This window comes from Neoarius graeffei, chromosome 9 (assembly GCF_027579695.1).
Source record: "Neoarius graeffei isolate fNeoGra1 chromosome 9, fNeoGra1.pri, whole genome shotgun sequence".
NCBI classification, from domain to species: Eukaryota; Metazoa; Chordata; class Actinopteri; order Siluriformes; family Ariidae; genus Neoarius; species Neoarius graeffei.
This window is the reverse complement of record NC_083577.1, coordinates 40,945,521-40,967,652: the sequence shown is the minus strand read 5'-3', so window position 1 is coordinate 40,967,652 and position 22,132 is coordinate 40,945,521. Positions and strand designations below refer to the sequence as shown.

The following is a 22,132-nucleotide window of genomic DNA, read 5'->3' as shown; positions in this document are numbered from 1 at the left end:
AACACAGCCGGGGTTTATCACACAGTCAGGGGAAGATGATTTCATCACAGTGAGCCGACAGGACATGAGTTCTGACCCAACCCGAGCGCTTCACTAACACCATCTGAAGTGAATGGAGAATGGTCTGGGGATATTTTTTTTTATTTTCATTTGCAATAGTCTTGCTCCAGGATGGAATCTTTTATGAGGTATTTTTGTAAAAGCAAGCTTTTTTTTTTTAAATTTTTTGCTGATATATATTATTTTTGCTCTCTCTCCAGTGTTCTGCTGAGAAGTTGCTAATTCACTAGACAGGAAACTTGTTGCATGCTGTGGGTCTCGCGCGCATAGGCTGCAGTTTTACAAGCTTGCGCGAGCGAGCGCGCGCGCGAGAGAGAGAGAACGAGAGAGAGAGAGATAGAGAACGCCTGCGAGCGCGTGAGAGAGAGAGAGAGCGCGAGAGAGAGAACGAGAGAGAGAGAGAGAGAGCGCGTGCGAACGCGTGAGAGAGAGAGAGAGAGAGAGCGCGAGAGAGAGAGAGAGAGAGAGAGAGAGAACGCGTGCGAGCGCGCGCGAGAGAGAGCGCGTGCGGGCGCACGAGCGCCAGTTCTGGCTCGGTTCACACGATTCACAAGTGGAGCTCCGGCAGATGATTCACCCGTGAGTCGGTTCTTAGTAGCGCAGCTTCAAGGAGCGATTAAGGAAATTGCAGTAATTGCAGCCGGCCGTCTCGAATAGCGCTTTTAATCAAGGACAGCCGAGCTCGCGCTTCTTTATTCGTGGATCAGTCAAGATCTCGAACAAGTCCACGCGCTGCTCGTGGAGGACGCAGATCTAAACCCATTAAAAAAAAAAAAAGTTTGTTGATGTTTATAATCTGAGCTGTGATGTCAGAGAGAGAGTGTGATGGGGAGGAAGGCGGGGACTCGACCCCGGCAGGCGCGTGGCGGGGCGCGCGCAGGAGTGGGGTGCTGCAGCTGCAGGACACCGACACCCCGCTGCTGGAGAGCGTGAAGGCGGCGGCAGCGCCACGGAGGAGCAGCATCATCAAGGTAGGTCCGGAACAACATCACACACATACACACACACACACACGAGGGATCTGATCCCCAGAGCGCTACACTGAGCGTCAATAATAAACCCACTCGAGTTTATGACTCAGTTTCTCCTCATTCAGGCAGCGCCACATGTGCAGCTCAGCTGAGAGAATGACTGACTGACTGAGCACAACAACTTTCTTCCTTACACAACTCACATCCTGACTGCATGTGATAAGATTGAGATGCTTTCGAAACTGCTTTCAAAGAAAATGCCACCTGACCATCACACCCTTCGCCAAACTGTTGCCACAAAGTGCCATCCTTACATACATTCAGGGGCATAGCCATCATTTTAGAAGTGAGGGGGACAAATTGTTCAGAGGTCTATTGAGTGATTTATCATCCTCTTGCATTCAATTGCACCTCTCCTTAGCAGCTAAAGAACCACAAACAGCACAGCAGCAGGCAGGCTTTACTGGGGCACTGCCAGTTAGCGCTGTCGCATCACAGCAAGAAGGTCCGGGTTCGAATCCCATGGCCGACGAGGGCCTTTCTGTGCGGAGTTTGCATGTTCTCCCCGTGTCCGCGTGGGTTTCCTCCGGGTGCTCCGGTTTCCCCCACAGTCCAAAGACATGCAGGTTAGGTTAACTGGTGACTCTAAATTGACCGTAGGTGTGAATGTGAGTTTGAATGGTTGTCTGTGTCTATGTGTCAGCCCTGTGATGACCTGGCGACTTGTCCAGGGTGTACCCTGCCTTTCGCCCGTAGTCAGCTGGGATAGGCTCTAGCTTGCCTGCGACCCTGTAGAACAGGATAAAGCGGCTACAGATAATGAGAATGAGATGGGGCACTGCCGCCCCCCCGCACAATGCACCTTAACGTTCCTGTCCCCAACCTATGCAAAGTGAATAATTCTCATGCTCTCGTGGATGAAGTTATGCGAGGAATAGGTCAACGAGACGGAAAACACATCCCAGTCCCCAAAAAATTTATTGTTGGCATTTGGGCTTTTAATGCATGCTGATGCTAAACGTGTCACCTCAACTCTCACGATTCACGAACTTAGCTGGTTAGTTATGACTGACTAGCACATAGCCTACAACCTTAATCTTACCTCTCTCACCCTCCTCCTCATCTGTCACTGTTTCCCTGCCCCTGTCTCTGCTTCGTGAGAAGAATTGTCTGATATCCATCTGGAAAAGTAATTTAATATCGTTTAATTCGATGTAGTTTAATGGGTTTGTTCGAATATGGTTTGCTTAGTTTTGTTGCAAAAACTTTGGCTACCTTAACTCATCCAGAGCCCGTTCTCTGACTCATCCAAAAAGTAGACTCATCTCTCCAGTAGGCTAAATGGACTCAGGGCACGCCTCACGCACGCTATGTTTACAGTGAGAATCTCCCAGACCAATCAGAAAATTAGTTAGAAAGAAGAGGTGATAGAAGTTTGAAACACACTCTGTCCTACAACTTACAGTAGATAAATGATCTGCCAAAGAAACTAATTTGTTACGAAAATCATTCAGCATTTTCTTACTGGGGCACAGCTGATTTTTACTGGGGCACGTGCCCCAGTAAAAAAGGCCTAGTGACGCCCCTGGCACCAGGGAACCGACTTTAGTTCTTTAAAGGAACAGTCCACCGTACTTCCATAATGAAATATGCTCTTATCTGAATTGAGACGAGCTGCTCCGTACCTCTCCGAGCTTTGCGCGACCTCCCAGTCAGTCAGACGCAGTCAGACGCGCTGTCACTCCTGTTAGCAATGTAGCTAGGCTCAGTATGGCCAATGGTATTTTTTGGGGCTGTAGTTAGATGCGACCAAACTCTTCCGCGTTTTTCCTGTTTACATAGGTTTATATGACCAGTGATATGAAACAAGTTCAGTTACACAAATTGAAACGTAGCGATTTTCTATGCTATGGAAAGTCCACACTATAATGACAGGCGTACTAACACCTTCTGCGCGCTTCGACAGCGCATTGATACGGAGCTCAGATATCAATGCGCTGCCGAAGCGCGCAGAAGGTGTTAGTACGCCTGTCATTATAGTGTGGACTTTCCATAGCATAGAAAATCGCTACGTTTCAATTTGTGTAACTGAACTTGTTTCATGTCACTGGTCATATAAACCTATGTAAACAGGAAAAACGCGGAAGAGTTTGGTCGCATCTAACTACAGCCCCAAAAAATACCATTGGCCATGCTGAGCCTAGCTACATTGCTAACAGGAGTGACAGCGCGTCTGACTGCGTCTGACTGACTGGGAGGTCGTGCAAAGCTCGGAGAGGTACGGAGCAGCTCGTCTCAATTCAGATAAGAGCATATTTCATTATGGAAGTACGGTGGACTGTTCCTTTAACTACCACAAAAAATAAATTAAATCTTTACAAAAATAAGTCAAAGGAACACAAATACATTTATATTCTTATTTTCTACCCAGAAGTGAGTAATCTTAGAGTAGCCAAAATAGTAATGTTACGGGCGCGTCGTGGCTCAGGTGGATAAGGCGCCATACCATAAATCCGGGGACCCGGGTTCGATTCCGACCCGAGGTCATTTCCCGATCCCTCCCCGTCTCTCTCTCCTGCTCATTTCCTGTCTCTACACTGTCCTATCCAATAAAGGTGAAAAAGCCCAAAAAATATCTTTAAAAAAAAAAATAGTAACGTTACGCAAGTAAGAGTATTGTTACTTTAGAATAATATTACTCAAGTAAAAGTAAAACGCATTTTGCAACAAAACAACTCTTAAGAGTACAATTTATCCAAAAAGTTACTCAAGTAAATGTAACGGAGTAAATGTAACTAGTTACTACCGCCTCTAAGTTAGCTAGCTAGCGTAACTAACTAAATTGACATCTATTTGTCATCTTTTAGCTAAACATTATCTACATTCAACAGCATTACTCAACTTACACGGTTTGTTTGGAAAAAACTGTTAAGTCTTTAGCCTCTTGGCTGGTTTGCTGAACATACAGAAGCGCTGCCCAGATCTGAATCACACCAAAGATACTCATACAATATTTTCTAAAGCGTCTCTGATCACACATGACAGCGGTGTTGGTTTGCCGCCTGAGCTCTGCCTGCTCATGATGCATTTAGAGGCGGCTCGGAAAAACACGTTTCCACATGTTAAAAATGAATTGAGTGGTTGTAATGGCTGTAAAAAGTGCGGGGCAAAGAGGGCACAAATACGGGAAGTGCGGGGGACATGTCCCCCGCGTACCCCGCGTCCGCTACGCCCATGAATACATTACATAGACCTGAGTGTCACAAGTGAGCTGGAGCCAATCCCAGCTGAGACTGGGCAAGAGGCAGGTCACCAATCTAGACATCCAACCATTCACACTCATCATCATCATCATCATCATCATCTCTCTTGTTGGGGTCCATTGATCCACATGTCATATTAACCCCTTCGATGGTCTTGGACGAGTCACGTACCGTACGCTGTGAAACCTTTTACCGCTGTGCCTTATGACGTACGCTACTTGTCATAAACACCTCCTTTTATGTACCTTACATGGCACGTTACTTTTACTTCACAGTAGCAAATATGAATTACAGTCAATGCCTAAAACATTCTTCCGTCATAAGGCACAGTGGTAAAAGATTTCATGACGTACATGACTCGTCCAAGGGCATTGAAGGGGTTAATTGGAGCATAGTTTTACACCCTTCCTGTTGCAACCCTCCCATTTCTCGCCTCGGGAAACAGCCATTCATACACACATTCACACACATGGAACATTTAGACTAGCCAGTTAACCTAAGTGGCCTCCTGGTTAGTGTGTCCGCCTCTTGATTGGGAGATCGCGAGTTCTACTCACGGTCGGATCATACCAAAGACCATCATAAAAATGGTGCCTACTGCCATGGCACACTGCAATACAGATACGAGCGGGGAGTCAAACTCTCGCGGTTACCAGAGGACCAGCCCCTCGCTGTAACCCTAGCTATGTAATATAGGCGAGAGGCCGAGGGCTACGAAACGGAGATTGGCGCCACCAAATGCGCCATGTATGGTGCAGGAAGGACTTTGACTTGACTTTGATTTAACCTAACCTGCATGTCTTTGGACTGTGGGGGAAACCGGAGCACCGGGAGGAAACCCACACAGACATGGGGAGAACATGCAGAAAGGCCCCCACCAGTCATGAACCCAGAACCTTCTTGCTGTGATGCGACAGTACTAACCACTACACCACTGTGCCACCCAACCAACCATTCACATTCACAGGCAATTTAGAGTAGGTAGTTGACCTATTCCACACGTCTTTGGACTGTGGGAGAAAACCAGAGTACCTTGAGGAAACTCACAAGAACATTCAAGCTCTACACAGAAAGGCCAAAATCTAGTGGCAAGCCGTTCCAGAAGAGTGGAGGTTATTATAACAGCAAAGGGAGGTGGAATAAGTCTGGAATGGGATGTTCAGTAAACACATATGGATGTGGTGGTGAGGTTTCCACAAACATTTGGCCATATAGTGTACCTTGAGTATGCATCTTTCACTTAAGTACATACTGTATAGTGTACTGTTAAATCTTTACTCTAAAAGGTAATTATAATCTTGTACAGTGGTGCTTGAAAGTTTGAACCCTATAGAATTTTCTCTATTTCTGCATAAATATGACCTAAAACATCATCAGATTTTCACACAAGTCCTAAAAGTAGATAAAGAGAACCCAGTTAAACAAATGAGACAAAAATATTATACTTGGTCATTTATTTATTGAGGAAAATGATCCAGTGTTACATATCTGTGAGTGGCAAAAGTATGTGAACCTCTAGGTTTAGCAGTTAATTTGAAGGTGAAATTAGAGTCAGGTGTTTTCAATCAATGGGATGACAGTCAGGTGTGAGTGGGCACCCTGTTTTATTTAAAGAACAGGGATCTATCAAAGTCTGATCTTCACAACACATGTTTGTGGAAGTGTATCATGGCACGAACAAAGGAGATTTCTGAGAACCTCAGAAAAATCGTTGTTGATGCTCATCAGGCTGGAAAAGGTTACAAGACCATCTCTAAAGAGTTTGGACTCCACCAATCCACAGTCAGACAGATTGTGTACAAATGGAGGAAATTCAAGACCATTGTTACCCTCCCCAGGAGTGGTCGACCAACAAAGATCACTCCAAGAGCAAGGCGTGTAATAGTCGGCGAGGTCACAAAGGGCCACATGGTAACTTCTAAGCAACTGAAGGCCTCTCTCACATTGGCTAATGTTAATGATCATGAGTCCACGATCAGGAGAACACTGAACAACAATGGTGTGCATGATAGGGTTGCAAGGAGAAAGCCACTGCTGTCCAAAAAGAACATTGCTGCTCGTCTGCAGTTTGCTAAAGATCACGTGGACAAGCCAAAAGGCTATTGGAAAAATGTTTTGTGGATGGATGAGACCAAAATAGAACTTTTTGGTTTAAATGAGAAGCGTTATGTTTGGAGAAAGGAAAACACTGCATTCCAACATAAGAACCTTATCCCATCTGTGAAACATGGTGGTGGTAGTATCATGGTTTGGGCCTGTTTTGCTGCATCTGGGCCAGGACGGCTTGCCCTCATTGATGGAACAATGAATTCTGAATTATACCAGCGAATCCTAAAGGAAAATGTCAGGACATCTGTCCATGAATTGAATCTCAAGAGAAGGTGGGTCATGCAGCAAGACAACAACCCTAAGCACACAAGTTGTTCTACCAAAGAATGGTTAAAGAAGAATAAAGTTAATGTTTTGGAATGGCCAAGTCAAAGTCCTGACCTTAATCCAATTGAAATGTTGTGGAAGGACCTGAAGCGAGCAGTTCATGTGAAGAAACCCACCAACATCCCAGAGTTGAAGCTGTTCTGTACGGAGGAATGGGCTAAAATTCTTCCAAGCTGGTGTGCAGGACTGATCAACAGTTTCCGGAAATGTTTAGTTGCAGTTATTGCTGCACAAGGGGGTCACACCAGATACTGAAAGCAAAGGTTTACATACTTTTTCCACTCACAGATATGTAATATTGGATCATTTTCCATTTATTTCAAATAAATGACCATGTAGAATATTTTTGTCTCATTTGTTTAACTGGGTTCTCTTTATCTACTTTTAGGACTTGTGTGAAAATCTGATGATGTTTTAGGTCATATTCATGCAGAAATATAGAAAATTTTAAAGGGTTCCCAAACTTTCAAGCACCACTGTAATTGTGCACATTACATCTTTTTCAAAGGTGCTACAGCAACATTTCCAGGTGAAAAATACATATTAAAAGGTACAAAAGTTAAAGGTACCACCCCAGCTGCAAGGAAAGGAACAGTTTAATAGGTTTATATTTTTCCGAGAGTGTAAGGTGAGGAAAAATATATCATAAGTCTGATCATAGTCCAACCTAATGAGTATCCTGTAATTATAGCCCACCCATATACTTTATATGTTACAAATGTTGATCTAACTAACTACAGGATGTAAGATGGAGCTTTACTGATAACATTGCGTTTTTTCACTGATGGAATATGTAGACAGTTAAGTTTACATAACAAGTTGTAAGATACAATATACAGAACACGCAACAACACAAATAGCCAAAACTGTGACAAAAAGTAAATACACAAATGATTATGTACCATGGATGCATTTATTCAACAGTAGAATCTGGACACCTATATGTAATCTTTAAAAAGGCAGTCACTGACATCATCAAGTGTCTTTTATAATAAAAAAAAGTCAATGCAATTCATCCACACATTACAGTTTAGAGAAGTTGTTCAGTCATTCCTGACATTTGGTGACATTACAATCTGGAGTTACGTCGGAGAACATTGGACTGTTTAATCTTCTCCAGGATTGCTGTTTTGCTTCAATACACTATAGATCATTTTGCAGACATCTGAACAAGTAAATCATTTTTATTCACCTATTAAAATTGTTTGGTATCCAGAGGAACTGATGGAATGAACCAATCAAAAACTATTCAATACTCATTATATGAAATCTACCAATCGATTTCATATGGTGGATGATTTTACTGTAATTAAACTATGAAGTGGGTCTTGTCTTGGTCTCAGACATAGAGGACTCCAGGATTTTATTTCAAAACCCATCAAGACCACAACTGCAGGGATGTCACTAAATTGCCTGCATGTTGTCTGATTTATTTGTTAACATCATTAATGTGATTGGATGCAAAGCATCCTGCTTCAAATGCAACCAGTAACGTGATTCATTGCTAATTTGAAATGTTTGTTACTGTTAATGGCTGTTACCTCTGCCCATTAATGCCCCTTTCACGCACACTGGTCTGGTCCTGGTCCTCAGTCTTGCCCTGTTGTTGATCTTGGTCTTGACTTGATCTCAACCCCTCAGAGTCTTGGTCTTGTCTCAGTCACGATATACTCTTGTCTTAGTCATGACCTGTTCTCGGTTCAGGTGGTCTTGACTACAACACTACAGTATACTATGGATTCTACAAATAAACCCGGCATTAGAATTTACTGTCTGCATTTAGTATAAATACGCAGGTGATTATAGAAAATCACGCGTGTTGATTCAGACTATTTCTCGATAATCGCCTCGAGCGACTTGGCAAAATGGCTGCCAATTGTTTTGTCACTGTAAGTGAGGAAGAATTACAAATCATGAAAGAAAACGCTGTTCCTAAAAGCACTAAAGATGCTATGAAGGTTGGTCTAAAACTATTCAAAAGTAATGTGGAATTGTGATTTATTGTATCTATTTCAAAGCAAAGTATTTTATGTGAGTCGGCATAGATAAGTGACACAAGTCTGCGCCGTGCCATTATTACGTTTGCATACTGCTTTTGAAGTTTGAAATAAATAATTATTTTTAAAATACAATTTTAATTTTTAAAAAAATAATCACCTGTGTATTTATACTAAAACAATCATCCGCCTTAGGCTCAGTGAATATCGGTGAATAATAACCTCGGCTTCGTCTTGGTTATTATTCACCTATATTCACTGAGCCTGAGGCGAATAATTATTAAATAAAGACTGGTAAATTGATTATATGACCCTGAACACACCACTGTAATGGATGGCATTCCTGAAACAGAGATTATGTTTACGCTGCCAGTTTTGAAGATCTGGTAATTTTTTTTTTTTTTTGTATTTGTATAGGTGTGTCAAAGAATTTTTGTATAGGTGTGTCAAAGAAATTCCAATTTACATTGGAATGAGGCTTTTCTGGGTTTGTCATCGGGATTATGGGATCATGTGCACGTATCTCGGCTCAATCTAGTTTTTTTTTTTTTGAATAAACTAAACATTGGAGTATTGAAGAAGAAGAAGCCTTTATTCGTCACATACACTACAGCACAGTGAAATTCTTTTCTTCGCATATCCCATTGCATGTGTGTAAAAGTAATTACTGTTCATTCAGTAGCAGCATCCTGATGTAAGACTTGTGGTTTATGATTGCTCTGGAGATCATTCCCGTTTTCTGTGTTCTGCATACAGTTGTGGTGAACTCGAAGCTCACTGAAAAAAGAAGTTTACTTGGCAAACTTTTGTAAACATTTACAAAAAGAGATCGATTTATATGCATCTCAGCTGACTCCTGTAAATTAGCTGTGCGGACTTATTGTGGAGAGGAAACTCCTGCGTTCAGTAGGAAGGAAAATGAGAATTTTATTCCTGTTTATTCGTTTTATTCACTTAGGAAGTTTGGTCTGCACACAGCTGGCAGTGCCTGTCTGAGACACAGGCTGGAAGCAGCTCTGGCTAACTGACAGATGGCAAAGAGGATGATGATGATGATGTCAGTGACAGGCACAGACACGAGAGCTTTCGCGGAAGGTTCATGTGACTCCTCCAGTCCTGGGTTTTGGTTCTCCCTCTTCTAGATGCAAAGTATGAGTAATGCTCAGCAAAAGCCAAAGAACCAAGCCCATCTCGGAAGACACAAGGCAGTGTTGATGCATAGTTGTCTAGGGCTCAGCAGCAACATATTTAGGCAGGGGCAGGAGTGTTTTTGTTTGAGCTCCTAGGAGATTTATTAAAGGTGTGTGGATGTTTTCATATTCAGGTGTACAATCCCAGGCAGATGGAATGAAATTCAGCATCAGGATCCAGTGTCTAGATTTGGTGCTTAAGGAATATTGTCCTTCTGCCCTTGAGCGAGATACTCTCACTGAACAGCTTCAGTTCGAATGTAATTGAATGTCGATATTTTCTGTAAGCAGAAAACGGATAATAACAGCAGATTGATTTCTGTCCCTTTGTCCTTGGTGGAGAATGGCTCAGAGCTGCCCAATTAATGTGTTGTATGTGAAACCTAATGTAGACTTAAGCTTAGTGGCCTGATTTATGTTATTGCGGCAATTCTATCAACACTTTCAGTGACTTGCTCTAATTGTAAATCACATCTTTACAGTTCACCTGGTTACACTGTTACCGTGACCATAGGTTGAGTTTACATCACAAGCACTTATGAAGCGTCACGTACTGTATAAAGTGATAAAAATAGCTTTGATAAACGTATTCAGTGCATACGGCTTGATTCTGGAAGTAAGCCTTTTTTTCCTATGTGATGGAAATCTACTGGTCTGGATTAATATATGTACAGCACATAGTAAAAGTCTATACACCCCCATTAAAACTGCAGGTTTTTGTGATGTAAAAAAAAAATGAACCCGAGATAAATCATGTCAGATCTTTTTCCATCCTTAATGTGATACAGTAACCAACAATATTCAAGTGAAATCCAAATAGAAGGGGTAAAAACAAAGACATAAAGGAGCTGTAGGAATATCTGAAAGGTACTGGCTGCTTTCTTTCCCCCCCCCCCCCCCCCCCCCCCCCCATGTGGTAAAACTCAGTATGGTCTAATGAGGCCAAGGTAGAACTCTTTGAGCATAATTATAAAAAATGTATTTAATTCAACAACAAGACAGCTTATCACTCAAAGACTACCCACGGAGAAGCATGGTGGTGGCAGCATCATATTACGGGGCTGCTTCTTTTTAGCTGGGACTGGCACTCTAGTCCCCTGTGATGACCTGGGGACTTGTCCAGGGTGTACCCCGCCTTTCGCCCGTAGTCAGCTGGGATAGGCTCCAGCTTGCCTGCGACCCTGTAGGACAGGATAAAGCGGCTAGAGATAATGAGATGAGATGAGATGGCACTCTAGTCAAGATAGACGGAATCATGGATAGTTCCAAATTCCAGTCTATTTTGGCAGAAAATCTTCAGGCCTCTGTTTGATAGCTGAAGATGAAGAAAATATTTACCTTCTAGCACGAAAAGGAAACAAAAACGCAAATATAAGTCAACAAAAGAATGGCTTCAGAAGGAGAAGATCAATGTTTCTAAATGTTTGAACTTGATAGATCTGTAGCAGTTTTCAAGGAAGAGTGGAATAAAATGGGCAGATTAAGACGTGCTAAGTTTATAAGTTTTACCCCAAAAAGACTGAGTGCTGTATGACAAGCAAAAGGGGCTTTAGCGAAGTACAGGGTTAGTCAAAATTATGTTAACACTAATGGATTATTTTTCTCTTGAATGCGTGGTGCACCGTGACCGCTGCTGGCGTAATTGGGCCCTACTTTTTTGACACCCCAACCGTGACATCAGACGTCTACTTACAGATGGTGCAGCAGTACACTATTGATGAACTTCCACTGTTATTGGCGGGGTATTTCCAACAGGATGGTGCACTGCCGCATTTTGGCTGTATTGTTTGTGCTTATCTTGACCACACATTTCCAGGTCGATGGATAGGTCGTGGTGGACCATTGCCGTGGCCTCCATACTCCCCTGATTTGACGCCCTGTGATTTCTGGTTATGGGGTAAGGTGAAGGAGCGCGTGTATAACAGGAAAGTTCGTGATATCAGTGACCTCAAGGACAGAATAAAGACTGTGGTATCATCTATTCCTAGCGAAATGTGTGTCCGGGCTTTAAATGGCACTGTTGCTCACTGGTTTTTGTGTGTTGAACACGCTGGTGAACAGGTTGAGATCGTCCTGTAAATCATCTTGGACATATGATGTATGTTTTGTGAATAAATGGTTTCTACCACTTAAGTGTTTACATAATTTTGACTAACCCTGTATTAGTTTAGGCACAAAGTATAGGCACGGTGGTGTAGTGGTTAGCACTGTCGCCTCACAGCAAGAAGGTTCTGGGTTCGAGCCCAGTAGCCGGCGAGGGCCTTTCTGTGTGGAGTTTGCATGTTCTCCCCATGTCTGCGTGGGTTTCCTCCGGGTGCTCCGGTTTCCCCCACAGTCCAAAGACATGCAGGTTAGGCTAACTGGTGACTCTAAATTGACCGTGAGTGTGAATGGTTGTCTCTCTGCGATGACCTGGCGACTTGTCCATGGTGTACCCCGCCTCTCACCCATAGTCAGCTGGGATAGGCTCCAGCTTGCCTGCGACCCTGCACAGGATAAACATGGATAATGGATGGAAAAATGAGTTAAGCAGAGCGCACACTTGTGCAATCCGTTTATGGTAGTTTTTTCTGTTTCTTTTTCACTTGAATTTTAATGGTTGCTATATCTCACTACAGGGGGATTGATCTTGTTTTCATTTTGTTTGCATCACAAAACCTACAATTTTAATGGCAAGGCCAATTCTTTTGTTTTTGCTGTGCACTGAAGACATTTGGGTTTGAGATCAACGTATAAATATGAGATGATAGATAAGAAGTGTAGTATATAGTATAGTATAGTATAATAACTGTTATAACTATAAGCGAACCATAAGCATAAAAAAGTTTGCAGTGAAGAAGTTTTAACGCTAATTAGTCCAGAAACTCAGCAGGGAGGAGGATTTATCCTTCAGTATCCACTTGCTGAGTGCAACACAATATTCTGTATTAATTTCAGTCTCATAGTATGTTTTATTTACAATACTTCAATGTAATGTGTTTGTTTCTAACATTTCTAGTCTTGCTCAGTAATGTGTGCGCGCGTGTATGTATGCGTAGATTTCATCTCCTCTTGTGGTTCTTCTGTTGTTATTTCTCACGTGGGCGAAGGAAAAAACACCAGTCAATAATTTATTCAAAACTACAAGGAGATCGTAGATAACACAGATGTTAACCGTCAACACTGATGTTTATGAAGAACCAGTGAATCATTTGATTGAAGTGTTAGGAGCTCTAATATTTATGCTTGAATTCAAAGCACTATCTTACTTTGTGATTAAATACGAATTACTAATTACTTTAATACTTTTCTGGAGTGATCAGTTGTCTGTCTTTTTGTGTTCACTCTGTTCCCAGCTCTGGACAATCACTCTTTTCAAAGTGGCACTGGTTTTTGGTGAAGCAGAATGACAATGTAACAGCTGTGACAGTTTGTTTGAATTTGTCGTTGCATGAGCTATTGTGTGTGTGTGTGTGTGTGTGTGTGTGTGCGCGCACGCCAGTGTGCTGCAGGTTGGATGTTGGCAGGGGGCAGAGTAGGACTTCTGTCTACCCGTGTCAGTCTGCTACTGGTGTCACAATACAGAGTGATGTTGTCCTTTCTCAGTCACATAGCATCACTCTGACTCACCATGGTCATTTCAATGATTTTAAGTGTGTGTGTGTGTGTGTGTGTGTGTGTGTGTGTGTGTGTGTGTGTGTGTGTGTGAGAGAGAGAGAGAGAGAGAGAGAGAGGGACTGATCTATATGGTGCTGAACATTACAGTGGGTCTCCGCAACATACATCAGTTCAGAAATATTTATTCCTGGAAGAGGAAGTGGAACCTTATCCGAGCATATGCAAATGCCTCTATTTTCATAACTTTTTCTCACCAGTACCTCTGTTTATTTTATTCTTTGTCTCTTCTTCCCTCGCAATGTTTGGTAGTGCTTTCTGAAATCTGGTAGACAGTTTTGGATGATGTCTTAGAACACTTCGTACTAATTTTCCACTTTGTACTGAGGAAACGAGCCAGGCACACACACACACACACACACGCACACACGCGCGCGCACACACACGCAGCTTAATGAGCTGATGGCCTGGCTTGATCTTTCTAGCTAATCAAGTCTCCAAAATTCTCTCTTTCGGTCAATTTCCTGTATTTAATATCCGAAAGCATTGCTATGTTTTGATTTTGATTTCAGTTTACATAAGTTTATTACATTCTTTCCCACAGTAACCCTTCCAGTGGTTTCCTGCCGGATGAATACATGACAAGCGGGCAAACGACAAGAAGGGATCACTGTGCTCTGTCGGTGTATTTTTTTTTTGCACATGCCATTGAGGAACTGAAGGAGGGAGGGAGGGAGGGAGGGATAGATGGCAGGGAAGCCTTATCTGTTTTGAACTTCCTGTTTAGTAACACCCAACCAACAACCATTCTTGTGGATGGCTGTTGTGAGGTCTTGCATTCACTGTGCTGTTTAATGTATCTGAAAGGCTGTTATTCTTAGAGCCCCGCTAGGGTCATGACAAGGAAGACTCATCCAAACAAAGACGGGGAGAGAATGTGGAAGAAGACACCATCAGTACAGAGAATGGAGAGCTGTGATGAGGGGTGAAGGCTCAGTGTGAGCGAAAGAAGGCTACAGGAAGTACAGTAGAGCTGAGATAATGAGAGTGAAATGATGAAGAAGAAGAAGAAGAAGAAGAAGTAATGAATAAAACAGGACAGGGCTCGCTGTTATAGGAAAATAATCAATGACGGGGTGATGTGATGGGGCCTAAACCACCCTAAAGTTGATTGTTTGGAAAAGCAACTTTATTTATCACATGTACACTTAAGCACAGTGACATTTCTCCTCTGTATTTAACCCGTCTGAAGGAGTGAACACACACATGCACGCACAAGTGAGCAATGAGCACACACACATACCCAGAGCAGTGGGCAGCCATGCTACAGTGCCTGGGGAGCAGTTGGGGGTTCGGTGTCTTGCTCAAGGGCACTTCAGCCCAAGGCCGCCCCATGTTAACCTAACCACATGTCTTTGGACTGTGGGGGAAACCGGAGCACCCGGAGGAAACCTATGGGGACAACATGCAAACTCCACACAGAAAGGCCCTCATCAGCCACTGTGCTCGAACCCAGAACCTTCTTGCTGTGAGGCAACAGTGCTAACCACGACACCACCGTGCTGTTTAATGTTATTAACAGTTGAGTGTTGTATTCCTCTTACACCACAGCAATGAAACAATACTAGCAATTTTTTTTATTTATTAAAGAATAACACCACACCATTTATTTATTGATAGTTACGTTAATGTTGTGGGACATCTGTGAATACAGGGGGCTGCAAAAGTAGGTATACGGTAAGGATTATACGCAAACAGCAGCAGCAGGACGACTTCTACTTTCAGCAGGATGGGGCACCACTGCACTTCGCACTCAATGGTGCATGCGCTACGTGACAAAGAATTTCCCAACAGGTGGATTGGACGTCAGGGAGCCGTTGACTGGCCACCACACTCGCCGGCTCTCATCCCTATGGACTTCTTTTTCTGGGGATGTGTAAAAAATAGGGTTTTCGCACGCAAGCCACGTTCTGTTGATGCCGTGATTCAGTTCATACGGGAGGCTTGCCAGGAAATTGATGCTGATAAAAGACCTTTGTGCCAGTGTGCGCATGGGTGTCCACACTCGACTAGTGGAGTGTGTGAATGCCGGAGGCAAACAGTTTGAACATTTGAGGGATTAATATGTTATTATTGATATGTTTGGATAATCAATAAAATAATGTTTTGTTTTTCATTACTGTATACCTACTTTTGCAGCCCCCTGTATTACATACTTGTGTCATTCCCTCACTGGCCTCTCTCTTTTTTTTCTCGTGAAGTTAATAAGCCAAACAATAAAAATAAATAAATGCAGCTTATCGTGTTACAAAGAAACTGCAAAGTGCAAAGTCCTCCATCGTGAAGACTCCTTTTCCCATTTTCCTCTGACTGTTACAAAGCTCTGACATTGGAGACTTCGTCCAAAAATGCTAAATAAACATCTTTACAGTTACCTACTCATAAAAATCAAATCTTTTCTGTAAACGTTTTCCCTTGATTTAGTCCTGTTGAAGTGATTCAGATACCAACTGTTAAAAAAGTCAGCAGCTTTCTCCGTCTGGCACGTTAGCTAGGATTAAGCCGTCATTGTTCATCCTCATAAGTCGGCTGGGCTCAGCTGCTCCAGCCTGTAGTTTGTCAGAGCCTTTTCCCAGCAGCGCCAATCAGCCTGGGCAATCACAGAATACAAGCACTTCTAGTCTGAGTTCCATCTCAAATGCCATCTTTCAACTCCATGTAAAATCCAAGACACTGTGTATACACCGTTAGTGGTTGGACTGTGCAGTAGACTTTTAAGCGTCTCATCATTCTTTAGCATAAAGTTAAAGGAACTGGAAGTAAGGGATCCAAATGCTTTAACTTAAAAGGAAGTAAGTTTTGTGGAATATCCTTTAGTGCTGAATATGTCCCATGAAATGGAACTGTGAAGTGTGTGCATGTGCTTTAAGTGTGTTTTTCCATCCATCCATCCATTCATCCATCCATTACCTGTAGCCGCTTATCCTGTCCTACAGGGTTGCAGGGAAGCTGGAGCCTATCCCAGCTGACTACGGGCGAAAGGCGGGGTACACCCTGGACAAGTCGCCAGGTTATCGCAGGGCTGACACATAGACACAGACAACCATTCACACTCACATTCACACCTACGGTCAATTTAGAGTCACCAGTTAACCTAACCTGCATGTCTTTGGACTGTGGGGGAAACCGGAGCACCCGGAGGACATGGGGAGAACATGCAAACTCCACACAGAAAGCTCCTCGCCGGCCGCTAGGCTCGAACCCAGGACCTTCTTGCTGTGAGGCGACAGTGCGAACCACTACACCAACTGTGCCGCCCTAAGTGTGTTTTTTTTGGATGTATAAAGAAAGTCAGAGCCTTGGATGAAGGGAGAAATGTAATCTCTCTGTCTGAGTGGGGTGACATCATCACAGCTGAAATCCCTTTCTCAATAACAGCACAACTGGTTACACATTATCACCCAAACACTCAGCTCTCAAGCCTTCACACTTTGTCAGGCCGCTGTCTCTGTTTTAGCTCAAAAGTTCGTTGGGGGTGTTGAAAATTTTGGAGGGAAGAGTTTCTGTTTGGAAGGAATTACAGCAGGAACAGTTCAGTGCCACAGGACTTTACACATCTGCAGCCCATCAATGGATTTGAACAAGTAGATGGAGAGACTTAAAATAGCCACACACACACACACACACACACACACACACACACACTGTTTGTCTTAGTAGGACCATCCATTAACTTAGTGTAGCTCATTAATGCTATGCCTATCCTTAACCTTAGTAACAAAAAAGATAGCTTTTTCTCAATTTTACTTAAAAAAAAAACCCTCCAGTTTAATTTTTTCCCCTCAAATTCCCCCATCAACAACAGAAAAAAAGTTTTCCTTGTAGCAGCCAGCCAAATGTCCCTACAAGGTCAAAGCCTTCAGATATTCTTATTCTTGTCAGGACATTTGGTCCCCACCAGGATAGAAAAACATGTACACATACAAACCCAAACCTGTAAGTGGGTTAAGCGCCGCCATCATAAATTAGAATTATTTTTTTACCTTTACCTGAAGGAACAACTGAAGTCTTGTGGTCAACTGGATATTTAAGGTTTTTTTTTTAAATGATTATTTTTAATAATTGCTCATTGGGGATAGATTAGGGATAAAATTAGTGCATGTTTAAAGTCTTTACATTTCTGTAAAGCTGCTTTGCGACAATGTCTGTTGTTAAAGGAGAACTGAAGTCATTTTTAAACTTGCTTTATTTCTTAATTAACGTGTTATTCAGTTACGTTTTCGGTTTTAGTAACCTTATATCATGACTCATATTGGCAACTAATTGCAATTAAATATTATACTTATCAGCCTATTCGGTTTTCAGCCATGTTGAATGTAGTTCGTTTGGTCCACGGCAGGCGTCGCTTATCCGCGCGATCTTCACGAGACTTGTGCGAGACTTCGAAACGTAAAGTGTCAGCCAGGTGTCAGTGCCGCCATTTTGAAAACTGTTTTCCGAACGAAATATTGCACAAAAATGAGTTTAAATGACAGTTACTGCCTACTTTTTTCAAACTTTCCTGATTGCTATCAAAACAAATAAAACTTCCAGCTTGATTACATCAGCATTCGAAAGAGGGTGCGTGCGTCTTTTGACAATGTTGGCAGATGTTGGTCACTTTCCCTGTGTCCAAAATCGCTCCCTACTCACTATATAGGGCACTATATAGTGGAGACACTATTTTGTAGTGCTGTCTGAAACCTTAGTGAGGATTATTTACACCCTATATAGTGCACTATATCCCACAGTGTATCCCACACTGTATCCCACAGTGCATCACGACAAGTAGTGTACAACGATGGTCACTAACCAAAGCAGTATATCCCATCATGCATTGCGGTTGCGCTGAAAGAAATCAAATTAAAAGTCTCAAATTTGATTTAATAAAATGCAGCGGTGGCGGCACGGTGGTGTAGTGGTTAGCGCTGTCGCCTCACAGCAAGAAGGTCTGGGTTCGAGCCCTGTGGCCGGCGAGGGCCTTTCTGTGCGGAGTTTGCATGTTCTCCCCGTGTCCGCGTGGGTTTCCTCCGGGTGCTCCGGTTTCCCCCACAGTCCAAAGACATGCAGGTTAGGTTAACTGGTGGCTCTAAATTGACCGTAGGTGTGAATGTGAGTGTGAATGGTTGTCTGTGTCTATGTGTCAGCCCTGTGATGACCTGGCGACTTGTCCAGGGTGTACCCCGCCTTTCGCCCGTAGTCAGCTGGGATAGGCTCCAGCTTGCCTGTGACCCTGTAGAAGGATAAAGCGGCTAGAGATAATGAGATGAGATGAATACATGCATGTATTTATTATTTTGAAAACCCACCAGCCGACTGATCTGGCACGTTTTAACTGTGCGACAGTAATGACATAAATACCAGCGTGACGGACTAGTGTCCGAAAGTGTCTTTTCATTTTACCAATGAGCTCACTATATAGTCCTCTATATAGTAATTCCCTCTATATAGTAATATAGGGAGTCGGGAGTAGTGAACGAGTGAGCGATTTCGGACACAGGGTTTGATTTCCGCTGTACGTTTTACTTCAGTCCTATGAAGTCTCGCACAGGTCTCGGCGAATCTCGTTTACGGCCAATGCTTTGACATATGGACTGATATATTACAACCCCAATTCCAAAAAAGTTGGGACAAAGTACAAATTGTAAATAAAAATGGAATGCAATAATTTACAAATCTCAAAAACTGATATTGTATTCACAATAGAACCTAGACAACATATCAAATGTTGAAAGTGAGACATTTTGAAATTTCATGCCAAATATTGGCTCATTTGAAATTTCATGACAGCAACACATCTCAAAAAAGTTGGGACAGGGGCAATAAGAGGCTGGAAAAGTTAAAGGTACAAAAAAGGAACAGCTGGAGGACCAAATTGCAACTCATTAGGTCAATTGGCAATAGGTCATTAACATGACTGGGTATAAAAAGAGCATCTTGGAGTGGCAGCGGCTCTCAGAAGTAAAGATGGGAAGAGGATCACCAATCCCCCTAATTCTGCGCCGACAAATAGTGGAGCAATATCAGAAAGGAGTTCGACAGTGTAAAATTGCAAAGAGTTTGAACACATCATCTACAGTGCATAACATCATCAAAAGATTCAGAGAATTTGGAAGAATCTCTGTGCGTAAGGGTCAAGGCCGGAAAACCATACTGGGTGCCCGTGATCTTCGGGCCCTTAGACGGCACTGCATCACATACAGGCATGCTTCTGTATTGGAAATCACAAAATGAGCTCAGGAATATTTCCAGAGAACATTATCTGTGAACACAATTCACCGTGCCATCCGCCGTTGCCAGCTAAAACTCTATAGTTCAAAGAAGAAGCCGTATCTAAACATGATCCAGCAGCGCAGACGTCTTCTCTGGGCCAAGGCTCATTTAAAATGGACTGTGGCAAAGTGGAAAACTGTTCTGTGGTCAGACGAATCAAAATTTGAAGTTCTTTATGGAAATCAGGGACGCCGTGACATTCGGACTAAAGAGGAGAAGGACGACCCAAGTTGTTATCAGCGCTCAGTTCAGAAGCCTGCATCTCTGATGGTATGGGCAGGTTACACATCTGGAAAGACACCATCAATGCTGAAAGGTATATCCAGGTTCTAGAACAACATATGCTCCCATCCAGATGACATCTCTTTCAGGGAAGACCTTGCATTTTCCAACATGACAATGCCAAACCACATACTGCATCAATTACAGCATCATGGCTGCGTAGAAGAAGGGTCCGGGTACTGAACTGGCCAGCCTGCAGTCCAGATCTTTCACCCATAGAAAACATTTGGCGCATCATAAAACGGAAGATACGACAAAAAAGACCTAAGACAGTTGAGCAACTAGAATCCTACATTACGGTAGACAAGAATGGGTTAACGTTCCTATCCCTTAACTTGAGCAACTTGTCTTCTCAGTCCCCAGACGTTTACAGACTGTTGTAAAGAGAAAAGGGGATGTCTCACAGTGGTAAACATGGCCTTGTCCCAACTTTTTTGAGATGTGTTGTTGTCGTGAAATTTAAAATCACCTAATTTTTCTCTTTAAATGATATATTTTCTCAGTTTAAACATTTGATATGTCATCTATGTTCTATTCTGAATAAAATATGGAATTTAGAAACTTCCACATCATTGCATTCCGTTTTTATTTACAATTTGTCCCAACTTTTTTGGAATCGGGGTTGTACATAGCAGATTTCAAACACTCATAACTTGCTATAGCAGTGACAAAATAGCTGTCAGAAATGCATTCCTATATTTAATAAAATGAGAGAAATAGAATTTTGATAAATTTGCCTTCAGTTCCCTTTTAAATGTGCTATAAAAATAAATTTGACTTGACTTTAAATCTATCTATCTATCTATCTATCTATCTATCTATCTATCTATCTATCTATCTATCTATCTATCTATCTATCTATCTATCTATCTATCTATCTATCTTTAAATGTAGGCTCTTAAAAAGTAGGACAGCCATATGGCAAGCATATATTTCTAGAAGCAGCATTTATAACAGGATTATAGTCCTAATTGTCTCTAAAACAGACTCTTGATCCAGCAGAAAGAAAGCTACTTGCTTTCTTGAATTGTGTGTGTATGTACGTGTGTGTGTGTGGGGGGGGGGACTGGAGCCTAGATTCCTGAGTGTATTGCTTGAACTCATGAACCAAACTGGCATAAAGCAGTAGGAACTATTTCAGCACGTTTAACTTTTTAAAATGAACCACAACTGCACAGGGCTTGGATAGCTATTATGGTGTGCAATTCTGTCCAGTCACCCAAATATTTCCACATGTGGGCTGGCCAAAATCAAAATTCAATCCATTCTCTTCTAGTAGAAATAAAGTCCTCCTGTGCTCACTCATAACAAAGTGGACTCCATGTACTATTGTGTGGCACTGTGAACTAAAATAACTGATGGCACCGATTTAAAATCAGTAGGGGGATGATGCAATAGCTATAGCTTCATGTCATCTGCGGCTGGCTATGAGTCCTTAAATAGCTGTAATTACTTCCATCTGTCCTGCACAAATGTTTAAATTCAGACCCTCTCGAGGACCCAATTTGTTATAAAAAAAAAAAAAAAGTCACCTGTGGTATCCCTAGCAACACATTGTTGAGTATTACATCACATAAATGACAGTGTAATTGCCCTCATAGGTTTTAACTTTGGTGGGAAGAAGAACAACACAGCATTTTATTTTCAATGTATGATTGGCAAACTTTTCTTTTTCTCATGGCCAGAAGGTATTCTCCAGTTTTCCATTCCTTTCCTTTTTTGTGCTGGCGGCTACTTATTTCCATAACATGCCCTCTGTCTCTGATATTCGGCAGACGTATAGCGGGTATTTCCTGTGCAACAGGAGGGTTCCTGTGAGGGTTCTTTTGACCTTATGATACTTCACCATTGTATGAACACTTTCCATAGAAACCAACAGAGATGGTTCTTCCCCACAGTTTTCTTTCTGGATATTATTCTCTCTCTGGCTTACTATAGATGTTGCTCAGTTACTCTCATTTAACCTTTATTTGTGTCCTGTTTAAAGATTTATCTCCTTTATTTTATGAACACTGCCCTCCAGCAGC

General features: G+C 42.4%; 1 protein-coding gene across 2 annotated transcripts in view; it reads left to right on the top strand.

Annotated features, from left to right (window-relative positions):
• The first annotated feature begins 24 nt into the window (after window positions 1-24).
• The window catches only part of plcl1 (phospholipase C like 1), a 169,250-nt gene continuing 147,142 nt past the window's right edge, over window positions 25-22,132 (top strand). For both annotated transcript variants that reach the window (XM_060929490.1, XM_060929491.1), the window contains exon 1: window positions 25-1,031. In XM_060929490.1, coding sequence (XP_060785473.1) covers window positions 867-1,031 — 165 coding nt within the window. In that variant the 5' untranslated portion in view covers window positions 25-866. The remainder of the gene's footprint in view (window positions 1,032-22,132) is intronic.